Source organism: Halichoeres trimaculatus, unplaced genomic scaffold, assembly GCF_033239565.1.
Source record: "Halichoeres trimaculatus isolate MK-OKI-2021-1 unplaced genomic scaffold, fHalTri1.1 fHalTri1_scaffold_4, whole genome shotgun sequence".
NCBI lineage: Eukaryota > Metazoa > Chordata > Actinopteri > Labriformes > Labridae > Halichoeres > Halichoeres trimaculatus.
This window is the reverse complement of record NW_027437182.1, coordinates 2,293,134-2,317,321: the sequence shown is the minus strand read 5'-3', so window position 1 is coordinate 2,317,321 and position 24,188 is coordinate 2,293,134. Positions and strand designations below refer to the sequence as shown.

The 24,188-nt window shown below is 40.8% G+C and overlaps 2 protein-coding genes across 3 annotated transcripts; one reads left to right on the top strand and one right to left on the bottom strand.

The window, feature by feature from the left end:
* The first annotated feature begins 1,136 nt into the window (after nucleotides 1–1,136).
* On the top strand, nucleotides 1,137–14,153 carry slc30a7 (solute carrier family 30 member 7). Of its 2 annotated transcripts, XM_074668912.1 has the most exons (11): nucleotides 1,137–1,321; nucleotides 1,623–1,724; nucleotides 4,456–4,569; nucleotides 4,660–4,747; nucleotides 4,825–4,954; nucleotides 6,203–6,385; nucleotides 6,506–6,556; nucleotides 8,400–8,535; nucleotides 11,975–12,065; nucleotides 12,154–12,303; nucleotides 14,016–14,153. In XM_074668912.1, exons 1-11 carry the CDS (start codon nucleotides 1,242–1,244, stop codon nucleotides 14,061–14,063), a joined length of 1,173 nt encoding a protein of 390 aa, XP_074525013.1. In that variant the 5' UTR covers nucleotides 1,137–1,241; the 3' UTR covers nucleotides 14,064–14,153. The 2 variants fall into 2 exon arrangements, with proteins under 2 accessions (XP_074525013.1, XP_074525014.1); XM_074668913.1 differs by lacking the exon at nucleotides 1,137–1,321 and having other exon boundaries at nucleotides 1,651–1,724; nucleotides 4,461–4,569.
* Nucleotides 14,154–14,556: 403 nt separating this feature from the next.
* Nucleotides 14,557–22,461, bottom strand: dph5 (diphthamide biosynthesis 5). The gene is made up of 7 exons (XM_074668914.1): nucleotides 22,181–22,461; nucleotides 20,166–20,290; nucleotides 19,269–19,377; nucleotides 17,863–17,983; nucleotides 17,272–17,311; nucleotides 16,863–16,972; nucleotides 14,557–14,928 (listed from the first exon to the last, which is right to left on the bottom strand). The coding sequence occupies exons 1-7, from the start codon at nucleotides 22,313–22,315 to the stop codon at nucleotides 14,696–14,698; spliced, it is 873 nt and encodes a 290-aa protein (XP_074525015.1). The 5' UTR covers nucleotides 22,316–22,461; the 3' UTR covers nucleotides 14,557–14,695.
* Nucleotides 22,462–24,188: the final 1,727 nt, after the last annotated feature.

Below are 24,188 nucleotides of genomic sequence, written 5' to 3'. Positions count from 1 at the left end.
CATAAAATTTGCCAATTTGCTGCCTGTCTTGGTCAGGTCTCCCTTGGAAAAGAGTTTTTTCTTTTTTCATCTCAATTGGACTAACCTGGTTAAATAATGGTTAAATAGATTAAAAAATATTTTTTAAAAATTGAACTATATGCAAATATTTTTTTTTAATATTTGCAAATTTACAAATTTACGTACAATTTTATAAACACAAAAAACTTCTTGTTTGCATAATTTTTTTCCAGATTTTTACTGTTAAGAATTTTTCATACTTTTTTGTCTTTATTGTTGTTGAAGAAAAAGTAGATTTTTGGCTCCTTTAATCCAGGTGAGCTGAGGCTAAATGTCTCTGGTGAAGATAAAGGTTGCAGACCCCTGTTCCAGAAGATTCTTCCTGTTCCTATATAAGTTCCTTATGTTCCTTTAGGTTCTTTTTGTTCGTTATGTTTCTATAGACTCTTTGTTTCTTCAGGTCTGGTATGTTCCTTTAGGTTTTTTTATGTCCTTTGTTTTCCTTTAAGTGTCCTTTGTTCTTGTTTGTTCTTTTATTATTTTTGTGTTCCTTTAGGTTTTTAATACAAATCAGAACAGTCATCCTCAGTGTGAAGGTTTGAATCTATAATCCTGTCATTGGTTTACTCCCTGTTTTTGTAACTCTAAGTTATATCTTTTGTTCCGTCTGTTGGTTCTGTGTTTTGTTTGTTTTATTTGTCTGTTTGTCATATTTTAGTTTCCTGTGTAACTTCAAACTCCTGCGCTTTGTGGAGATCAGGAGGATCTTTGAGTGAATCACTCTAAAGTGCAGCTCAGACTTTGTCCTTCATGATGAAACAGAGTCAACAGACCCTGAGGCTCCAGACAGAGAGAGGGGGTCCCTGCAGACTGCACCTGGATCACATACGCAGAGCTCTGACGCCCCCTGCTGTTCATACCCACAGCTGCAACACTGATACAGGAACACATGCAGAAGGACAAATCAGTGTTCCTGAAATCTGGATTTAATCCATGTTAGCTGTGTCCATGTGAAGTGATTTGGTTCATTTATATAAAGATAATCTTCATAAAATGTTTTTTTATTATCAGCATATAATAAAAATATTCCCTGTGTCGGAGGAAGTGGAGCGGGATAAGAAACCTTTATTGTGAAACCCGGTTAAAGCGGAAGTTGATAGTTAGCACACCGTTGCTAGCTCTACACACTGAGTGTATGTGTGTGTGAGAGAGAGAGTGTGTGTGTGTGTCCAGGTGTGAAGATGTTACCTTTATCCGTCAAAGACGACGAGTACAAACCCGCCAAGTTTAACCTGCTGCTGAAGCTGTCAGGATGGTTCAGGTAAGCTCCGCGCTGCTAGCGGAGGCTAACAGAGGCTAACTGAAGCTAGCTGAGCTATCCGTGTAACAGCTGACTCTAAAGGAGCGCTGTTAGCCTGATGCTAACCGGTTAGCCTGAACAAATCTGTGGTCCGTTATCTGGGGGTGAGACAGTACCTGGGTTTATACCTGTGTGTCAGTCAGACAGGTGTGTTAGAGAGGGGCTGGGTGTGTGTAAACGGGGCAGACAGGGCTTAGTGGTCCGGGTTTTTCCTGGGTTTGGACTCTTGTGATGGAGGTCTGGTGTCTGTTTGGGGTTTCAGGTCGATCCTCGCGGATAAAACCTCCCGGAACTTGTTCTTCTTCCTCTGCCTCAACCTGTCCTTCGCCTTCGTGGAGCTAACATACGGCATCTGGAGCAACAGGTGAGCTAGCTGCTAGCAGCCCTGCCTGTTTGCCAGGCTGGTTGTCAGGCTGGTTGTCGGGCTGTTTGCTCTGTGGATGTGCCACGTATGTGTTAGCATGGAGGAGAGAAAGAGAGTCACATTATTGTGAAAGGTCCCTCAGTCACTTCCTGTCCGTCACTCTGAGATTTATTAAAGCTTGTTGTAGTTTCACTTTGTAAAAACGCTTTTCTTTGACTCTGAGGTGAAGTGTTATTTTCTGATGGTTTCAGTTTAACTTTGTGTTAAAGCTCCTCACAGACAGAAACCAAACATGATGTGAACCAGTCAGCTGTTTCTCCAACACCAGCTGTTATTATCACAGAGGCCACTCAGACATTTAATCATAGCTACAGCTAACATGTAATCCAGATTCAGCTGGCTATCTTTTCTGAAGCCTGGTTTTTGATTCTGGTTTCAGTTACTAACATTATTTTGACAGAGGGACTCCTTATTTATTAGGGTCAACAGAAAGTAAGAGGAAGAATCTGAACCTTTAAGTTAATTCAGCTTTACACGCTGCTCTGGGAGAAGTTTTTATCCACTGTTTTTGATCATAAATAATAAAGAAAATTACAAAAAAAAAAAAAATTGAAATAAAAAAAACATATACGCATGCTTGCGCACAATTCTTTTTGAAAAAAATTGAATAAAATAAAAAAATTAACAAACTCTAACCGAAAAGAATCTGAACCTTTAAGTTAATTCAGCTCTAGGAGAAGTTTTTATACATTTTTTTTAATTAAAAAAAAAACATAAAAAAAATATATGCATGCTTGCACACTTAAAAAAAAAAAGTATATAATAAAAAAATTAACAAACTCTTATCGAAAAGGGAGCAGACTGAAGCTGAAGCTTATTGTTGCCTATCCTATACAATCCATACGAGAACACAAAATATCAGTAACTGAAATAAGGAAAAAAACCTGATAAGGTTTACTTACCTTTTCTCTCTGATTCATTTGATATAAACATTTATCCAACATAATATAACCCCCAAAAAGAAAAACACCTGTTACTGATATTATTTTGACAGAGGGACTCCTTATTTATTAGGGTCAACAGAAAGAAAAGAGGAAGAACCTGAACCTTTAAGTTAATTCAGCTCTGAGAGAAGTTTTTGTCTTTTGTTTTTGATAATAAATAATAAAGAAAATTACAGAAAAATACATATAAAATAAAATAAAAAAAACATATATGCATGCTTGTACACAAACAAAAAAAAATAAATTAAATTAAAAAAAATAAAATAAAATAAAATTAAGAAACTGTAACTAAAAGGAAGCAGACTGAAGCTGAAGCTCATTTTTGCCTGTCCTATCAATCCATCCAATAACACAGAGATCAGTAACAAAAATAAACATGACAGGATTAAGTATTATTTTTTTCATCTGATTCATTTGATAATACAAATTTATTCAACATAATTAAACCCCCCCCCAAAAGAAATACACCTGTTACTAACATTATTTTGACAGAGGGACTCCTTCTTTATTAGGGTCAACAGAAAAAAGTTAATTCAGCTCTGGGAGAATTTTTTAATCCCCTGTTTTGACAATAAATCCATCCATCCATTTTCTATACCGCTTATCCTGTTTTTTAGGGTCGCGGGTGGCTGGAGCCTATCCCAGCAATCATTGGGCGAGAGGCAGGGTACACCCTGGACTGGTCGCCAGTCAATCGCAGGGCTGACACATAGACAGACAACCATGCACGCACACACTCACACCTAGGGACAATTTGGTGTGACCAATTAACCTGCATGTTTTTGGACTGTGGGAGGAAGCCGGAGTACCCGGAGAGAACCCACGCATGCACGGGGAGAACATGTAAACTCCACACAGAAAGACCCACCGGCCGAGGTGGGGATTTGAACCGGTGACCTTCTTGCTGTGAGGCTGCAGCGCTAACCGTTGCACCACCGTGCAGCCCTGTTTTGACAATAAATAATAAAGAAAATTACAAAAAAAACCCACAAAAATAAAAATGAAAAAAGCAAATATGCATGCTTGCACAAAAACTTGAAATGATAATTATTACTATTTAAATAAAAATAAAAAAATTAACAAACTCTGTTACCCAAAAGGGAGTAGACTAAAGCCAAAGCTTATTTTTGCCTGTCCTATACAATTCATAAAATAACACAGAACAGTAACATCAGTAACAGAAATATGGAAAAAAACATGACAATATTATCTATAATTTTTTCATCTTATTCATTTGATTTTTTTTTAATTATATTACTTTTCAGTGTTTTTTTTTAACTCAGAGATTTAAACAATTTCAAGTCAACACTAAGTCTATTCTATAATTAACTCCCAAAAAAGGAACACATCTGCAATAAACTATTTTAAAGGCAAAAAAATTCAACTAATTTATTTTTTCTCTCAATTAAAAAAAATGAATACAGTTGATTAGACTTTTATTTTTGCACAATATATTATTTCTAATGTTTTTTTTTAAGTTATATACCACATTATAAGTGAGAAATACAATATATATATATATATGCATGTTTCACATACTCTTTTAATTTTAATTCCATTTAGTGTTAGTTTTGTTTCACAGTTAGTCCTTTCACCACCAAACACCTGAAATGTTTAATTTTCAGTTAATGATAACTTTTTCTTTGAGTTATGATGTATTTTTACATGTGTTTGACTGTGTGTGTGTGTGTGTGTGTGTGTGTGTGTGTGTGTGTGTGTGTCTTTAGTTTAGGTCTGATCTCAGACTCCTTCCACATGTTCTTTGACTGCACCGCCCTGCTGGCAGGTCTAGCAGCCTCCGTCATCTCCAGGTGGAGGTCCAACGACAGCTTCTCCTACGGGTGAGACACGACTCTGTGCTCTGCTGGTCAGGTCTGACTGTGGAGGATGGTGATGATGATGATGATGATGATGATGATGTTGTGTTTCAGTTACGTCAGAGCAGAGGTTCTGGCGGGCTTCGTCAATGGACTCTTCCTCATCTTCACAGCCTTCTTCATCTTCTCTGAAGGAGTGGAGGTAACACACACTCTTATAAACACGTGAATACACACACGGACACACACTAATGACACGTTCCTGTGTGTGTGTGTCAGAGAGCTCTGGAGCCTCCTGACGTTCATCACGAGCGTCTGCTCCCCGTCTCTGTGGCCGGTCTGCTGGTGAACCTGGTCGGGATCTTTGTGTTCCAGCACGGAGGACACGGACATTCACATGGAGACGGAGGTACGGTCTGCAGGAGCTGATTTCCTTCATTTAGGGGGTCAGCAATCGGCCCATCCTTACATATGGAACTGATCTTACAGGGGGGGAAATAAGTATCAAACAAGTCAACTTTTTTCTAATTTCTTAAGCTGCAATTCAAACGAAATTTCTCTCAGACATTGGTATTAAATAGCAAAATCACTACTTGAAAAGAAATCACAACGTTCAGGTCCATGAATAATGATTATGGTGAATTAAGTACGATAACACAGGAAAAAAGTATTGAACACACCATGGAAAGGCTGAATACTTTGGACAGGAAATGCACCATACCACCTGAAATCTGTCAGTAATTATTACTTGAACTTCCAATTAGTGCAAACCAACATCAGCTGGGCTAGAGCAAATTGATGGTCCTATAAAAAAGGTGTTTTTTTCACCAAGCAGTTAAATACCACACACCTCATGATGGGTAAAGGCAAAGAGCTCTCTGAAGACATTCACAACCTGATTGTTGCTCAGCATCAGAATGGAACTGGTTACAGACTTATATCAAAGCACCTGAATATTCCAGTCAGCACCGTTGGGGCCATTATTCACAAGTGGAAGAAGCACCACCTTACCATCAACAGGCCACGCACAGGAGCTCCTTGAAGATTTCTGACCAGGGAGTCAGAAAGATAGTCAGAAGAGTACTCAACCAGCCAAGGACCACCCTGAAAGTGCTCCAGAAAGACTTGGAGGCAGCAGGTATAATTGTTACAGAGAAAACAATAGGCAATGCACTCCACCACCATGGCCTCTATGGACGCTCAGCCCACAAGACTCCATTCCTCAAGAAAAGGCATGTTGAAGCTGGTTTAAAGTTTGCTAAACAGCATCTTGACAAGCCTGTAGAATACTGGGAGAATGTTGTCTGGTCAGATGAGACCAAAACTGAACTTTTGGGCTGTCATACTACAGACCATGTTTGGAGGAGAAATGGCTCTGCACATCAGCCAAAAAACACTTCTGGAAGCTGTCACTGCAAACAAAGGCTTCTCCACTAAGTATAAGATGAGTCTCAGTTAGCGTGTTCAATACTTTTTTCCTGTGCTGTCGTACAAACTGATTTTGACACAGTTTTATTTTGAAAGTGCCTGGGTGGTTTTAGGGAGTTTCTGTGACTTCCTGTCCCTGCACTGAATTCATGCGTCACAGTGCTGTGTCCGGCAAAAATAGGACGGCTGGGTTGATGCTGGCGTTCTCTCTCCTCTCCGTCTCTTCCAGGTCACGGTCACAGCCACTCTCTGTTTAACGGCAGCCTGAATCACGGGCACAGCCACGGCGGACACGATCATAAACACGGAAACAAACACGGACACGGAGGACACGGACACAGTCACGATGGTCACGGACACAGTCATGGAGGACACGGGCACAGCCACGGGGGACATGACGACCACTGTCAAGGTGAGAGCCTGATGGATGACGGTGTCAGAGAGGGAGGAGGTCATCGTCTCATCGTCCTGAATGTTTCTCTCTGAGTTCAGTCTCTGAGAGCTGCTCAAGTGTTTGTTCTGATTCCCTCAGACGAGCTGCTTCACACTCCGGGGAAAGGATCCAGTAAACAGATCCTTCAGGGTGAGCACACACACACACACACACACACACACACACACACACACACACATTATTTAAACTGTATTTATGTGTGTATTTAGGAACATGTTGCTTGTGTCTGGGTGAGCTTTGAATCAAACTGAAGGATCGAGAGCAGGGGTCTTCAGCCTGCGGCTCTGTGACTCCTCTGCAGTGTCTCCTTGTAGCTTAAAAAAAATATTATTAAAATAAATAATGTTATTTTTCTTACAGAGGATATTGATGATTAAAGACACTGATACTAGATAAAATCATGCCTTAACATTTTGTTCAACTAAATATCCATCACCTCTTGCAATAAAGCTTTTAATAAATTAACATGTTTTTAAATTTAGAAAAAAAATCTAGATTTCTTGAATATTTTGCATTTTTTTATACTTTGCACATTTTTTTTTTTACATTCATCAAATTTTTCAAATTATCTAAATTCCAGTCTTTTTACGAAAAAATAAGCAAATTTTTGAAATTACTTTTTTCTGTGAATTTATGAAATATTGGCGATTTCTTTTTAAATTTCAGTTTTTTGGAATTTTGCAAATTATTACACATTTTAAAATGCATTTTTTTAAAATGTTGTGAATTTTTGAAATATTTTGCAAATTATAAAAATTTCATTTTTTGGGAAAATTTAGCAATTTGTTGAAGTTTCATTTTTTCTGAATTTATTTAATCTTTGCGTTTTTGTGACATTTCAATTTTTTGGAATTTTGCAAATAATTGGACATTTTTTTACATTTCATTTTTTAAAAATTTTGCAAATTATCCAATTTTATTTTATTTTTTTTAAATTTTGCAAATCATATAAATTTTATCTTTTTGGTAAAACTTAGCAAATTTTTGAAATTACTTTTTTTCTGAATTTATGAAATGTTTGCATTTTTTTGACATTTCATTTTTTTGGAATTTTGCAAATTATTGCATATATTTTACATTTCATTATTGAAAATGTTGTTAATTTTTTAATTTTTAAGATTTTTGAATAATTTTGAAATTTCAAAAATTTTGAAAGATTTGCCATTTTTGTACATTTCGTAAAATTTGCCAATTTTCTGCCTGTCTTGGAAAAGAGATTTTTAATCTCAATGGGTCTGACCTGGTTTAATAATGGTCATATAAATGTAAAAAATAATACAAAATTTATGAAACATACAACAGTTCAAATGTATTAAAAAATAAAATACTAAGACATCACATGTACAATTTTATTAACACAAAAACCTTCTCGTTTATAAAATTATTTACTAGATTTTTACTATGTTTAGAATTTTACACACTTAAAAGTCGATTTTGTGGCTCCTGAATGACTTTAATCCAGGTGAGCTGAGGATTAATGGCTCTGGTGAAAGTACAGGTTGCTGACACCTTATCTACAGGTATATAAATCCTGTTATCTGATCTGTGACGTGCCTTTAAATCCTGTATTGTTTGTCTGTAACTCTGACGAACATGCTGCTCCCCCTGCTGGACAAAGTGAGAACACTCCTCTAAATAGATTTTTAACCTCAGTGAAGTTTTCTTGGTTAAATACGTCTGAAACATGATGAACACATTTAAAAACTCCTCTGTTAAACTCCTGATCCAACTCCTCAGCAGTGTCAGAGTGGAGCAGCGACCACTGGGGGGCGCTCAAACATCACCACACTATGGCTCAACATCACACATATTCCTCCTCTCATTGGCAGAGAGGGGGCGCTGTTCTTCAAACCCATGCTCACGTGTTTCAGATGAATTCAGATGAACTGATCAACAAGTTTCATAAACTTCTTCTTCTGTGGTGTGTTATTTCATATGTGTGTGTGTGTGTGTGTGTGTGTGTGTGTGTCAGGCGTCCTGCTGCACATCATCGCTGACACTCTGGGCAGTGTGGGTGTGATCATCTCAGCTCTCCTGATGCAGAAGTACGACCTGATGATTGCTGACCCCATCTGCTCCATGCTGATCGCCCTGCTCATCGGAGTCAGGTGACACCTCACCTTCATCCTTCTCTTCCTCCTCCTGTCCTCTGCTCTCTGCCAGCCTGTGCTGTGTGTGTGTGTGTGTGTGTGTGTGTGTGTGTGTGTGTGTGTGTGTGTTGATCAGCTGATGGTCACAGCCTCTGTTCTGACTCCTGAGGTCAGGGTCTGTTACTGAAGCAGAGCTCTGAGCTCAAACAGCTTCTTTAAAGGGACTGTGAGGGATAACAACTCCACTTCCCATGAGCACTTGCATCCCTCTGTCATTTAAACCTGTCAACAAGCTAACTTTGTCAGTTTGTAGCGTAGTTTAGCAGCTGCTATATTTCTCTCTCCTCACAGCCCGGTGCTCTGAGACGTGTCTGTAACGTGTAACGTTAGTGAATCCTGGTTCTGTCCTACCAGAGCTCATCTACCAACTCCAACCTCACCAAGCAGAGCTAACGTAACCTGGCTCTTCATTTTATTGATAGACTCTCAAGTTTGAACAGACCACTGCAGAATAATTGCTGACTGTGGGTTGGAGACCATGTTAGCACAAACACATTAACCTGGGTTTCAGCCTTTAGCTTGTTTTTTAGCTTTAATCCTGTGTTTAAGCAATTAGTTTGTGTTTTAGCATTTAGCTTGTGTTTAAGCCTGTAGCTCATGTTTTAGCTTTTAGCCCATGTCTCAGCCTTTAGCTTGCATTTTAGCCTTAGGCTTTTAATTACACCTTTGACCCCTGTTTTAGCCTTAAGCTCATGTTTTAGCCTTTAGCCAGTGTTTTACTTTCTTAACCTTAGCTGTGTTTTGGCCTTTAGCTCATGTTTTAGTCTGTAATAGGTGTTCTAGGTTCAGCAGGTGTTTAAGGCTTTAATTTGTGTTTTAGCCTTTAGCATATGTTAAGCATTTAGCCTGTGTTTTGGCCTTTAACCCTTAGCTTGAGTATTAACTGTTAGGCTCAGGAGGTGATTTGAGATTTGTCTCATGTCTTAGCTTTTAGCATGTGTTTTGGCCTTTGGCATATGTTTTAGCATTTAACCCTTGTTTTATCCTTTAGCTTGAGTTTAAGCCTTTAATGGGTTTCTTAGGCTCAGCAGGTGTTTTTAGCTTTGTCTTGTGTTTTTAGCTTTAGCATGTGTTTTAGCCTTAAGCATGAGTCGTAGCCCTTAGACTCTGTTTCAAGCTCTGTCTTGTGTTTAAGCCTTTAGCATTTGTTTAAGCCTTTAACCCATGCTTTAGCCTTTAGCTAGTGTTTCGAGATTTGTCTCGTGTTTTAGGCCTTTAGCATGTGTTTTTGGCTTTAGCCTTTAGCATGTGTTTTTGCCTTTAGCATGTGTCTTAGCCTTAAGCCTCTGTTTCAAGCTCTGTCTCATATTTTAGCCTTTAGCTTATGTTAAAGCCTTTAACCCATGCTTTAGCCTTTAGCTAGTGTTTCGAGATTTGTCTCGTGTTTTAGGCCTTTAGCAAGTGTTTAGCCTTTAGCATGTGTCTTATCCTTTAGCCTCTGTTTCAAGCACTGTCTAGTGTTTTTGGCTTTAGCATGTGTCTTAGCCTTTAGCCTCTTCAAGCACTGTCTCGTGTTTTAGCCTTTAGCTTTTAAACAGATGTGATGTGTCTCCGGTTTAGCATGTGTTTTTGCCTTTAGCATGTGTCTTAGCCTTAAGCCTCTGTTTCAAGCTCTGTCTCATATTTTAGCCTTTAGCTTATGTTAAAGCCTTTAACCCATGCTTTAGCCTTTAGCTAGTGTTTCGAGATTTGTCTCGTGTTTTAGGCCTTTAGCAAGTGTTTAGCCTTTAGCATGTGTCTTATCCTTTAGCCTCTGTTTCAAGCACTGTCTAGTGTTTTTGGCTTTAGCATGTGTCTTAGCCTTTAGCCTCTTCAAGCACTGTCTCGTGTTTTAGCCTTTAGCTTTTAAACAGATGTGATGTGTCTCCGGTTTAGCATGTGTTAAGTCTTGAGCATGTGTCTTAGCCTTTAGCATGGGTCTTAGCCTTAAGCCTCTGTTTCAAGCTCTGTCTCCAGCTTTAGCCTTTAGCACGTGTTTAAGCCTTTAACCCATGCTTTAGCCTGTAGCTGGTGTTTTTTTTTGATTTGTCTCGTGTTTTAGCCTTTAGCCTGTGTACTCCATAATCTCTTTTTCAGTGTGGATTACGATCAGTCATGTTTCTAAATGTGAGACTTTTTCAAGATCACTTTGAAAGTCCTCACAGTCCCTTTAAGCCTGTCAGAGATCGGACCAGGGTGGGCGGGGCTTAAACCAGCAGCCTTATGGCCAGCTGTGTGTTTGTGTATGTGTATGTGAAGGGGGCGGGGCCAGCTGCCTCCTTGTTGTGGTTGACTTCCACAACTCCCCTCTGTGTAATGACAGACTGCAGGTCAGTCTGAGGCTTTTTATACACACAGTGTGTGTGTGTGTGTGTGTGTGTGTGTGTGTGTGTGTGTGTGTGTGTGTGTGTGTGTGTGTGTGTGTGTGTGTGTGTGTGTGTGTGTGTGTTGTGTGTGTGTGTGTGTGTGATAACAGGAGGTTAAAGCACAGAGTGATAGAGTCTTTGACTGTGAATCGACCCTGTTTAAACCATCGGCAGTCATTCCCAAACCCTGGTTCCTGACCCAAAGGTGGGTCGCCTGAGATTTTATTTTGGGTCACCAAATTAGTTTTCAAAATGTTTACACGAAATTCATCCTTTCATTCCCCGAAAAACTACACGAACATCAGCTGTCAATCATCGGGAACCAGAACCCTGTAGACCCTGAAGACCCTCACAGAAACTTTCTAAGAGCTCCTCAGATCCTCTCTCTGAGACTTTCTCACGTAAACACAGTTGTCCGAGGGTCCCTGAACACACCGTTGAGGTCCATCAGTGAAGTCTTTTCTTGGCCCGTGTTACGGCGTTGGAGCGTCACGGCGTTGGAGCGTCTGTCCGATAAACAGATGTGATGAGTCTCCGGTTTCAGCTCGGCAGCAGAAATCAATCTGAGCAGACTCTGGAAAATGGTTTCCACTGATGTAAGGAATGTATAATTAGTCTTTAATGGACTCCAACGGGCCAAACCACCGCTATGAGACCGGGAAGGGTCCCAGAGTCCAGCCTGGGCCTGCTGCCCCTCTGAGTGTAAACGCAGCACGCACATTTCCCAGAATCCTCCGTGATAAATGGAGATGATGTGTGCTGATGTGGTTTGATAGACTGAGGGGAGCACAGCTGCAGAGAGGAGGAGGAAGGAGGGGAAAGAGGAGCAGAAGAGGGGGGGGGGCAGGCTGTGGTCAGCTCAGAGGCCGCTCGCCACCACAGGAGTCAGGTTACGGCAGCTGGAAACCCATGAACTCCAGAACCTCCTGGTTCTACTCTCAGATCCCAGCTCTACATGTCCATCCAGTCCAGTGGCAGTGATGATGATGATGATGATGATGATGATGATGATGATGATGATGATTGTTGACACTTCCTCCTGTGACCCTCAGTGTGGTCCCGTTGCTGCGAGAGTCCATTGGGATCCTGATGCAGAGGACTCCTCCCTCCCTGGATAACGCCCTCCCAGAGTGTTACCAGAGGGTGAGTACAGGCCACGCCCCCACAACCCCACCCCCCTCACCTGGATCACCTGTGTGACCTCATCCTGTGTTTCCTGTGATGCGTTCAGGTGCAGCAGCTACAGGGAGTTTATAACCTTCAGGAGCCTCACTTCTGGACTCTGTGCACGGACGTTTACATCGGGACGCTGAAGCTGCTGGTCGCACCGGACGCCGACACACGCTGGATCCTCAGCCAGACACACAACGTATTCACACAGGTACCTGAATGCACCACATTATACATTCATACATGTTCCTGGTGCTTGTACTGGTTGGTTTACTTTCAAAGGAGCCATTTAACCTCAGCTCACCTGGATCACAGTCATTCAGGAGCCACAAAATCTGCTTCATCTTCACAATAAAGACCGTACAGTGTAAAATACTATACATCTCTCTATACTACTGTCTCTCTCTAACCCCAACACAGTCGAGACAGATGTCTGTCTAACATGAGTCTGGTTCTGTCCGAGGTTTCTGCCCGTTAAAGGGAAGTTGTTCCTCTCCATTGTAACTTGCTAAATGCTGCAAAGTCCTGTACTCATGGTGGATTCAGATGAGATAAGACTCCTTATCTTGTCTTGATGTTGGGTTTCTGCTAATAAAATTTTATTAACATTTACGGGTCCAGACCTGTAAATGATTTTGTAAAGTGTCTTGAGATAACGTTTGTTATGATTTGGCGCTATACAAATAAAGATTGATTGATTGTTTGATTGACATACTTAAAATCTAAGGAATAAAGATCTAAACAAGGTTTTTTGAACAAATAAAAATTGCATGTGAAGTCAATGAAGGGAAGTGTGAAATGAAATCAATAAATGTAATCTATTTTGAAGATTCTTGGAAAAATTTTGGATTTTTTGCACATTTTTTTAAATATAATATTGTTTCAAATTTTGGTTCTATTGAAAAATTCCTTTTTTATTTTTTTTTTAACAATTTAAAAATGTTTGCAAAATTTTAAATGTATTGTATGCTTTTTTTTGCAAATTTTTTAAATTTCAAACTTATTTAATTTTTTGCAATTTGTTACAGTTCATTTTTTGGTCATTTTTGCAAAATTTTGCAAACTTTTAAAGAATTAACAAAAATCCCCCCAAAATATTAAATTGCAAAAGTTTTGAAATTTTTGCAAGTTATTTAATTTTTTTTGCAATTTTTTTACTTTAATTTTTTTCATTTTTGATAAATTTAAGAAAAAATGAAATTTGATAGTTTGCAAACATTTAGAAAATTCTGTAATTTTAATTTTTTTTGAATTTTTTTTATTCTTCAAGAGTTTACAAAATTTTGCAAAAATGAAAAAAATTGAACTGAAAAAATATTGCAAAAAAAAATTAATAAATAAATTAAATTAAATTAAATAACTTTTAAATTTAATAAATTTGCAAACATAGCATTAAATTTTTGCAAACAATTTTAAATTGTCAAAAAATATTTTTTAAAAATTAAAATTTCCAAAATTTCAAGCAATATTGAAATTTTAAAAATGTGCAAAAATTCCAATGTTTTTGAAAGAATATTTAAATTTCACAACATTTATTGATGTTGCTCCACTTATCAATTTTGGTTGTTTGCTAATGGTTTGCCACATATCAAACACGTATATTAATCCAGCATGTTGTTAGTTAAATGAATCCATCCACACAGAATTAAAATCAGTATTTTCTTCCAGATGAGTCTTTTTGTAGATGTAGTTATCTTCCCAGGGCTGTAAAACTTGAGGTTAGCCACAGGTGCATGGAAAGTTGGTGGGCTGTTGATGTTGTAGGAGGTGAAGTAGAGCAGTGGCAGGCTTTATTGACAGATGGGACGAAGATTTAGTTCAACTAAATGTTAACGCAGGATTTTATTTAGTCAGCGTCTTTAATCATCAATACCCTGATGTGTTCAGTCTGACGTGTGTTGTCTGATCCTCTTGTTGCTGCAGGCCGGAGTCCGACAGCTCTACGTTCAGATTGAAACGGCCGCCATGTAGGAGCTCCTCCTTCTCTGAACACCTGGGACCAATCTCCTTCAGTTTGCTGTATGTGACCTCTGACCCCGCTCAGGGTCACTGCAGGTCACACTGGGACTTGAGGAGGGGGGCAGCATAGAGAGCTTGACTGTGATCTCCCATGATGCTCCAGCCCAGGGCATCCTGGATGAACTCAAACTGCCCCGCCCTCTTTTTTAATCTCACCTGTCTCTGTTGGCGGGCAGGTGACCTTCCCCATCCCGTCCTGCCAGCTACACTTTGTAGTCTGGAGCAAAGCATTCTGGGTAAGTGCCTTCACTTCGATTCAGAGACAATCTGAGCCTGTTTCCTGTTTGGATGCCCCGCCCCTGTGACATCACAGCTGAGACCAGTCTTCTGATTGGTCAGTGATGTATGTGTGTGATGTCACCGTGTTTTTAACGTGCCAAACCATGTGACCAACCATGTGACCGACCATGTGACCAACCAGAAGGTTTCCTCTTTTTTTCATCTGTAATAAATAATTCTGTTTCTCTGAGCCAACGACTGAGCTCCGTTTATTTATTACGTTATCCAATGACATCACAACCAATCAGAATCAAGAGTCCAGGTGAGGGTCCTCACAGGTGTGTGTTAACGTGTGTAAATGCGTGTTAGGAGCAGTAGGTGGAGCTGTCAATCATGTGTAAGTGCTCCAGTGCGTCTGGTTCTGCGTTCACTCGCAGCATGTCCACCTCCAGCGGGTGGAGCCGACCCGTGATGATCAGCGAATGGAGCGGACCCCCGAGGTCACATGACACCAGCTGACGTAACGTCGCTACACAGATCTTCTGGTCGTCAGCACCAAGCCTGGCCACGCCCACACACACAGTGTCCTCTGTCACACCTGGGGGGTGGGGAGGAAAGTGCTGATTGGCTGAAAATCTGGGAGCAAGTACAAGCTAACCTAAACATGCTAACAAAGGGTTATAATAAATGTCAGCTAGTATGCTAACTGCCTGCTTTGATTCAGTGAATAAAACATTAGCCTAGTTAGCACATCCTGAGATTTGAATAACCTCAACGTTAGCTCAGACTGAAACATTACAAACTTAATAATTAACACAGATTGAAATGTTAGCATATCCCAAAAAATTAACAAAGGATTAATTGATGACACTGACTAAAATGTTAGCATTTTATAACATTAGCAGAGGATAAAGCATTGACATTGACTAAAATGTTAGCAGATCCTGTAATATTAGCATGGTATAATCTGTCGATACTAGCTGAAATGTGAGCTTATCCCAAAACATAAGCACAGGATAAAATGTTGACATTGACTGACATGTCAGCAAATCCTTTACTGTTAGCACAGGATGAGTTGATGACACTGACTGAAATGTTAGCATATCCTGTTACATTAGCACCAGATAATTTGTCAATACTGACCAAAATTTTAGCATATACCAAAAAATTAGCCCCAGATAATTTATTTATACTGACCAAAATGTTAGCATATACCAAAAACTTAGCACAGGATAATTTGTTGTTACTAACTGAAATGTTAGCATGTCACATAACATTAGCATAGGATGAATTGTTGACACTGACTGAAATGTTAGCATATCCCGCAAAATAAGCACAGGATTATTTGTTGACACTGACTAAAATGTTAGCATGGCTTGAAACATTAGCACAGGATGAGTTGATGACACTGACAGAAATGTTAGCATACCCCACAACATTAGCATAGAATAATATGTTGACACTGACTGAAATGCTAGCATATACTGTAATTTCAGCACAGGCTAATTTGTTGACACTGACTGAAATGTTAGCATGTCCCAAAAATTAGCACAGAAAAGTTTGTTGACAATAACTGAAATGTTATCATACCCCACAACATTAGCATAGAATAATATGTTGATACTGACTGAAATGCTAGTATATCCTGTAGTTTTAGCACAGAATGAATTGTTGACACTGAATGACATGTTAGCATATCCCAAAAAATTAGCACAAGGTGATTTGTTGACACTAACTGAAATGTAAGCAGATCCTTAAACATTAGCACAGACTAAAATGTTAGCACGTCATAGAACATTATTACGAACCCAAGCTTAGCATAGACTAAAACTAGCAAAGACTTAAAAGTTTAGCACAGACTGACTAAAATGTTATTATATCCCCAAAAATTAGCACAGGATAATTTGTTGACACTGACTGAAATGTTAGCATAGCCCATTACATTAGCACAGGATCAATTTTTGACACTGACTGAAATGTTAGCATATCCCATAACATTAGCATAGGATCCATTGCTGACACTGACTAAAATGTTAGCCTATTCAGTTACTTTAGCACAGGATAATTTGTTGAAACTAACTGAAATATTAGCATATCTTGAAACATTAGCACAGAATAATTTGTTGACACTGACTTAAATGTTAGCCTATTCAGTAACGTTAGCACAGGATAATTTTTTGAAACTAACTAAAATGTTAGCATATCCTGAAACATTAGCACATGATAATTTGTTGGCTCTGACTGAAATGTTAGCATATCCTGTAATTGTAGCACAGGCTTATTTAACACTGACCAAAATGTTAGCACATTCTGAAACATTAGCAAAGACTGAAATGTTAGCATATCCCGGAACATTATTACAGACTAAAGCATTAGCTTGGGCTAAAACCAGCAATGACTTACAGATTAGCACAGACTGAAAAGTTAGCACAGATCAAAATGTTAGCACATCCTGCCCTACCATGATGCTAAGCTATTTTAGCTTTGTGTGCTAACAGAACAGTTAGCTCGCTAACATCTGATCTGACTCACCAAGCTCCGCCCCCTCCTCTTCCTCCCTCCTCCTCTGGATGATCTGGATCAGCTGATCAGCAGCCTGAGCGACTGTCATGAAGCGAGGAGGTTCGTAGATCTTCCTCCCTCTGAGGAATGAACCAATCAGACGCTCCGATCAGAGACATGATGTGAGAGAGTCTATTCACTGTCAAACTTTAGCTCCTCTTTGTTTAACTCCATTAATTAGCTTCATTAATTAGCTCGAACCATCTCAGAGCACAGAAACCATGAGGAGGAGGTGACGAGGTTAATCAGCTGATCTCTGCTGGCAATTTAACTTCAGTGAGCTCATCCCAACGCCACTGCACACGCTCAGTGTGGTTCACCTCAGAAACAGCTGGATGGCATTAGATGGATCAGGACCAGGATCAGGACCAGGACTTACCTCATCATGTTCTCCACACTCTGCTCTTTGACTTTAATGTCTGAAAAACAACAAAAACAGAAATCAGACTCTGACAGAGAAAGAGTGGTGGGGTGGGGTCGCGATGGGTGGGGGTGGGGCGTCTGAGAGGATGATGGATGAGTGTCTGTGATTTTAGGCTTTTATTCTTTTATTTCCTGTAATGAACATAAACAACCAGCTGAGACACACACACACACACACAAACACAGTCCCCAGCAGGTTCCTCTCCTCCCTCAGGACTGTTTTCATTGGAGGGGGGGGGGGGGGGGTTGATTGATGACCAGCATCCTCCCTGGATAAACAGACGCCAGGGGGCCTGGACTACGAAGCAGGATGAAGACACCTTAAACTAATCAGCCCACCTTAAATGGACCAGTCCACCTTAAACACAAGTTTTTAAATCCTTGAATTAACGTCTTATTTTGAAGGTCACACGTTGCAGACGGTCAGTGATGTCATCAGGTGAAGAGTTCAACTCCTGATGATCAGCTGAACCTCAGGAGGTTTATGGTTTATGGTGTGTGTGTGTGTGTGTGTGTGTGTGTGTGTGTGTGTGTGTGTGTGTCTCACCCAGCAGACACAGTGTGTGTAGTCCAGCTGTTCTGTTTTTACAGATCTTGTCGTAGAAGCTCTCTGGTCTCCACGTGTCCGTCCAAAACACCAACGACACCGTCTCCCCGAAGTTATACAGCTGACACACACACACACACACACACACACACACACACACACACACACACAGATCAGAGGTCATGTCTCAGGTGGGTGGACAAAAAGAAAAAAAGGCACAGGAAGTGGTAGATGGTAGATGAGTGTACTTCCTGTTTCAGCTGCTGTCTAAAACCTCACGCTAACAGGAACATGACAGACAGCTGATGTGAGGTCAGCGTGGTTTGAAACATTTCTAACTCCAGCTGCTCACACACACTTCACACACTCCTCACAGATCAGTGTTTCTGCACATGTACACGCCACACTCTGTCATCGGAAGAGGAGAGCGCGCAGGTGGCGGAGACAGACTGAGTTGGTAGAAGAGAGGTGACTTTTAACCACGTTTAAAACCGTCGCTGTGGTAGAGGAAGCGTGAAAACATGCGCACGAACACGACCGCATGAAATTCTCACTCAACACACGATAAAAAAAGTCACACATGAAACCTTTTTGGTTGCAGACTCGAGCCCTGTTTGGTAAAAAACACGCAGACTGTGATAAAATGTTGACTTGGACGAAGAAAATGAGTTCCAAAACAAACACATCTTTACGACAATGTGTGAGACTCCGGACCAGAAGGGGGCGACGCAGTCCAATATAAACAGATCCTCCTCATGTCATCTTTGTTTAACACTAAAACCCTCTAATCAGGAAGAGTTCTGTTTTAAAACACACACACACATACACACAAATGTGCGCGCACACACTCACAAAGTGAAGGGGGTCATGTGGTGAAGGGGGCGGGACAGACTGCAGGGTCTGATGGGATTGACTCCCAGTCATTAGCATAGCCCACCCCCTCATTAGCATATTAACGACTCCCAGAGGAAATGCTGTGTGAGAGTGTGTGAGAGTGAGAGTGTGTGTGTAAGGACAGCTGGGTCCTGCTCTCTGATTGGCTGCTGTGACAGGTCAGTTATTGATGAGGTGGCATTAGAAAGAACATCAGTTTAACGAGATTCATTGGCAGATGGGACACACACACACACACACACACACACACACACACACACACACACACTCAAACACACTCACACACACACATATGTGATAAAGGGGTGTTGACCCCTGAGCTCTGCCTCTCAGGCTCACAGAGGCTCAGAGTGTGTGTGTGATATCAGTGTGTCCAAAGATCTTCTATCAGACAGAGGGAGGAAGAAGACGAGTTGTCGGATTTAAACACACACAGAGACCTGGACCTGCTCAAAGACCTGGACCTGTTCCCCCTGTGAGACCACACTCAGGGCTCACAGGTGAGGACTCACCTGCAGACCGCAGCAGCCCACTGCATTCATGATGGAGGCATTATGGATGACTTTGTATGGTATCCCAGCATGCACTGCTCTCAGGACCAAGTCACTGTGGGTGGTGGCTCTGCACAAACACACACACACACACACACACACACACACACACAAACACACACACACACACACACACACACACACACACACACACACACATAGTTTAAAAAATCTTTAAATTGAAATTTAACACTTTAATTGAGCTTACAAAGATCCTCTATTGGGGACAGAGGTACCACTCTGTTATTTTTTTTTCTAAAAGACAAAAGACATTATCTATCCGAGATATCTACTCATATCAAATTTAACATAGTGATACATCTGTCATCTATAAATCATCTTTGTTCAGGTGTTTAGACTCTCAGCCCTTTTTCCTACAAACTAGTCAGGGAGATGCTGAATCAGTTTTACTGCACCAGAGTCTGAAGGGACACCTGAGGATGAAACTACAGATGGGACAAAAGAAGAGGAGAGAGTCCTCCTGCGTGGCTCTGCCTCAGACTAACAGATGCTGAGGTCACAGTCGCTCTGTTGGTTTCGAGTCCTCAGAGGGTCAGGGAGCTGCAGCAGCTCGTCTCTTCATGTAAACTTTAAAACCAACATCCACATGAACAAAAGTCAGCAGAGCTCCAGAAACCACCAGCTGCAGGCGCTCTGTGCTCTGTTCTGTACTCTGTCATTAGCTCGCTGAGGAATCTGGTGGTTTTGGGGAGAAATCTGCAGAACTGGAGGCCGAGCGGCTCAGAGAGCGGCTCTGTGGTCACGTCAGACTCTGAGCGCTGACTCAGCAGACCTCAGCAATGTGGGATCAATACCAGCACAACGCAGGCCTCCTCATACGTGGACAGCATGACTCACCCAAACGGGTCGCCCACCACCAGGAACGCCACATCAGTCACATCAGCATCCTTCAGGATCTCATCGGACCCCTGCTCCACCAGATCCCGGTCCGCCAGGATCAGGGGCTTCCCGTAAAACTCCTCCTGGGGGGGCACAATACAACGCAGACAATACAACATGAAGAGGAGCTAATAAAGCTAACACACTGGTTAACATGAAGGGGAGCTAGCTAAGCTAACACACTGGTTAACATCAAGAGAAGCTAATAAAGCTAACACAATGGATAATATAAAAAGTAGCTAGCTAAGCTAACATACTGGTTAACATCAAGAGACGCTAATAAAGCTAACACACTGGTTAACATGAAGAGAAGCTAGCTAAGCTAACACACTGGTTAATACAAAAAGGAGCTAATTAAGCTAACACACTGGTTAACATGGAGAGAAGCTAATAAAGCTAACACTCTAATTAACATGAAGAAGAGCTAACTGAACTAACACATTGGTTAACATGAGGAGAAGCTATCTAAGCTAACACACTGGTACACATAAAAAGGAGCTAGTTAAGCGAACACAGTGGTAAACATGAAAAGAAGCTAGCAAAGCTAACTGAACTAACACACTAGTTAATGTGAAGAGGAGCTAACTGAGCTCACACACTGATTAACATGGAGAGGAGCTACCTAAGCTAACACACTGGTAAACATGAAGAGAAGCTCACTAAGTTAACACACTGGTAAACATGAAAAGGAGCTAGCTAAGCTAACTGAACTAACACACTGATTAACATGGAGAGGAGCTAACTAAGCTAACACACTGGTTAACATGAAGAAAAGCTAGCTAATCAAACAAGCTGGTTAACATGAAGAGAGTCTAACTGAGCCAACACACTGGTAACATGCAGAGAAGCTAACACAATGCTGAATTAGCATCCAGGCTCAGCTTGTTTTTGCTAAAGAAGTCAAAACACTAAAAAAAAAATACAATTACACACTTTGATTAAGTTAACTGACTTTGCTTACTAAGCTGCTAGCACAGTGCTAGTGTAGCTTACAACAGCTAAAGTTGCCAACACATGACAAAGTAACTCAAAAGGTTGCTAACATTACACTAAAAGGACAAAACCAGGTTAGTAAGCAGCTGAGTTTTTATTTTGTGGTTAGCTTACGGCTAGTATCTGCATACAACTTTAAGTAGCCGACACATCGCTTGATTATATGCTAAGTAAGTTCATTTACTGCTAATTTGCTAGCATAATACTGTTAATGTGGATAAGCAGCCATAGAATGCTAATTAAGCTAATGGTTAAAAGCCACATAGCGTCGGCTGATTCTTAATAAAACCATCAGCAGTTTGTTTTCATCTATTTTATTTCTGTCTGAGTTTGTCTGAGCTAACCAAACACTTGTCAAAAATGACTGACAGGCCAGTGTTAGTCATCTGGCTAAAGTGCAGAGTGGTTAATTAACTAAAAATAAAGTTAGCTGTCACAAACAACCAGGGATTTCGCTAACAGTTAAGCTAAAATAGGCCTCTAACTAGCTGTAGTATCCTGAGAGCTATTAGCGCCCTTTTCTTATGACAGTATTAACCCATTTAGCCTTTAGCTCGTGTTTTAGCCTTTAGCTTGTGCTCTATCTCTCTCCTGTTTATCTTTCTTCTGCTCTTCTGTCCTTTTTCTGCCTGACAGTTAGGCTCCAGTGTCCACCATCACTACAAAATTAATCACAGAAATCGTTTTCAGCAGAGGAAAACACAGATCTCTCTTAGCTGACATGGTGTTGTCATGGAGACAGACGTCAATCCAATCCTGCTAGCCTCGATCGGGAAGCTAAGAAGTGGCATTTAGGAATTACTTATATTGATGCTGATCATCTCAATTTATAGAGTGAATTACGGTCAGGGAGATATCTAGAAGAGAGACTTTTTCTAGATCACTTAGTATCTCCTCACAGCCCCTGAAGATGTCCTCGTGTGTGTGTGTGTGTGTGTGTGTGTGTGTGTGTGTGTGTGTGTGTGTGTGTATAGACTCACCAGAGCCTCCTTGCCCACGGTGAGGATGGAGGTGTAGGCCTCCAGGTAAACCCTGGAGCAGCCCTTCACCGCCTGCAGACCCTTCACCGTGATGTCCGTCGCATCTCCCAGACCCAGGCCGACCAGGTACAGCATCCTGCCGGCTTCACTCTCTGCGGAGGGTCGGTGTCAGACTGGAGACCTGGCAGTGACTCCTAAAAGACTTTAAAACTCTGTTTCTCTGGTCGTTTCTCTGATTTCACGTGTAGTCTCTGTGGGCTGACTGGAATACGGCATGCTGTAAAGTGTTTATAACTCACGACAGTTTCAGCCGCAATACGGTCCGTCCATAGACTCTGTAAACCAAACCCCAAAGACTTATTTACACATTTTACAAACCAAGGTTTACTGACAGAGTTTAAAGATATTTCAAAACTAAAAAGTTATAAATATGTTGTTTTATGACATACCCTGTAATTCGGCTTAAATATAATTTTAAAAAAAGTTTGTTTTTAATTAAAACAAAAAACATAAATGTAGAAACATAGAAACTACTCAGCATCTCTTATGTGCAGGTGACAGGGTCAGGTTAAAAGAGACTCTCCTCATGTTTGACATACAGTACATAGACTTTATTTATACATTTAATAATAAAAATAATAATAATAATAATAATAATAATAATAATAATAATAATAATAATAATAATAATAATAATAATAAAAATACTTTCTTAATTGAGAATTTTTTGTGTGAAGGTTTGTTCTTCTCTACATTTTACATCTCATCAGTTTCCGAGTTACAAAAAGATCTCAGCTGTCCATGAGTGAGTGCTTGTAGCTGATTGGCTGACATCCATCAGGTGATCAGGTGAACCAGCGTAAGAGGGGGAGAACTTGCTGCTCTTGCTGAAATCTTCCACAGGTGGGTCTCCAGGTCAGAAACTGCTCAGAGAACAGGTTTTATAAAGGTGACCTTTGACCCCTGACCTCTCCAACCACTGCTGGGTCACAGGTGAGCTCCAACCTGAGAGAGCTGATCTGGTCTCTCTCTGTAGCAGGCTGTGACCTGATGTAGGGACCGTCTAAAGGTCAGGAAAAAATCAGAAATATTCAGGAGCTTCAACCTGAATCTGTGTTGTTCTCACAGTAAAACTGTGATGCTGGGTTGACTTCATCTTTTTATTTTATTTTTTAAAGATTTTCAAGAAAAGACCTTTAGCTTTGACTTCAGGAGCTTCACAGACTGGTGTCTTAACCCACACTTTACACAAACTGACAAAAAAAGGATTTAATTAAATATAGATGAAAAGAAACTTAAAGATGAAACTTCAAAGTTTAGAAGGGAAAACCAGAGGCACCTTAAAAACACTTTTCTTCTCAAGTTTAGTTATAATCTCTCCTCCCCCCTCTCCCTCCCTCCCCCCCTCCCCCTCTCTCGTTTCCATGGTGATAACAGTCATCGTGGTGTGTGAAAGTGTTGAGTTGTGAATGAGTTGGTGGGAAAAACTTTTCTCCCCCTCTCTCTCTCTCTTCTATTTCTCCCTCGTTCACCCCTTGTTGTGGTAAACAAGCCTCTATGGCCCACGTGACCCCCCCCCCCTCCTCCTCTTCCCCCACGCCCCCCCATCCCTTAAACTGGGAACCAGTTAATGGCTGGGATGGTGGGTGGGTTATATAATGGGCTCCTCTCCCTGGTCCCCTTGTGAGGAAGAGGAGGAGGAGGAGGAGGAGGAGGAGGAGGAGGAGGAGTAGGGGGTTTAGGGGGTTTTGGGGGGGGCCTGCAGTAGAGGATTGTGGTCTTTTGTTGCTGTGTTTCAGAGCTTGTTCTGCTCCGCTCATCCAGAGAATCATCTCTGCATCTCTGTTAACTGTTTATGATCCTGATCCTGATCCTGTTTCATCATGTGGACCAGTCTGGTCTGAGGAAAGGGGGTCAGTCCTGAACTCAGCTCGGAAACAGAAGGTGGACTAATGACTTTACCTCTGAGTGTGTCTGAAAAAAATATAACAAAATCACACCCTCCAAA

Bases quoted from the DNA above. Each gene is read 5' to 3' on its own strand.
- slc30a7 (XM_074668912.1), top strand. From the start codon at position 1,242: ATGTTACCTTTATCCGTCAAAGACGACGAGTACAAACCCGCCAAGTTT. The intron at 1,725-4,455 runs GTGAGCTAGCTG...GTGTGTCTTTAG, and splicing joins TACGGCATCTGGAGCAACAG to TTTAGGTCTGATCTCAGACT. The intron at 12,304-14,015 runs GTACCTGAATGC...TTGTTGCTGCAG, and splicing joins CACACAACGTATTCACACAG to GCCGGAGTCCGACAGCTCTA.
- dph5 (XM_074668914.1), bottom strand. From the start codon at position 22,315: ATGCTGTACCTGGTCGGCCTGGGTCTGGGAGATGCGACGGACATCACG. The intron at 17,984-19,268 runs GTGAGTCCTCAC...TGTGTGTGTCAG, and splicing joins TGGGCTGCTGCGGTCTGCAG to CTGTATAACTTCGGGGAGAC. The intron at 14,929-16,862 runs GTGAGTCAGATC...CCCACCCCCCAG, and splicing joins AGAGGAGGGGGCGGAGCTTG to GTGTGACAGAGGACACTGTG.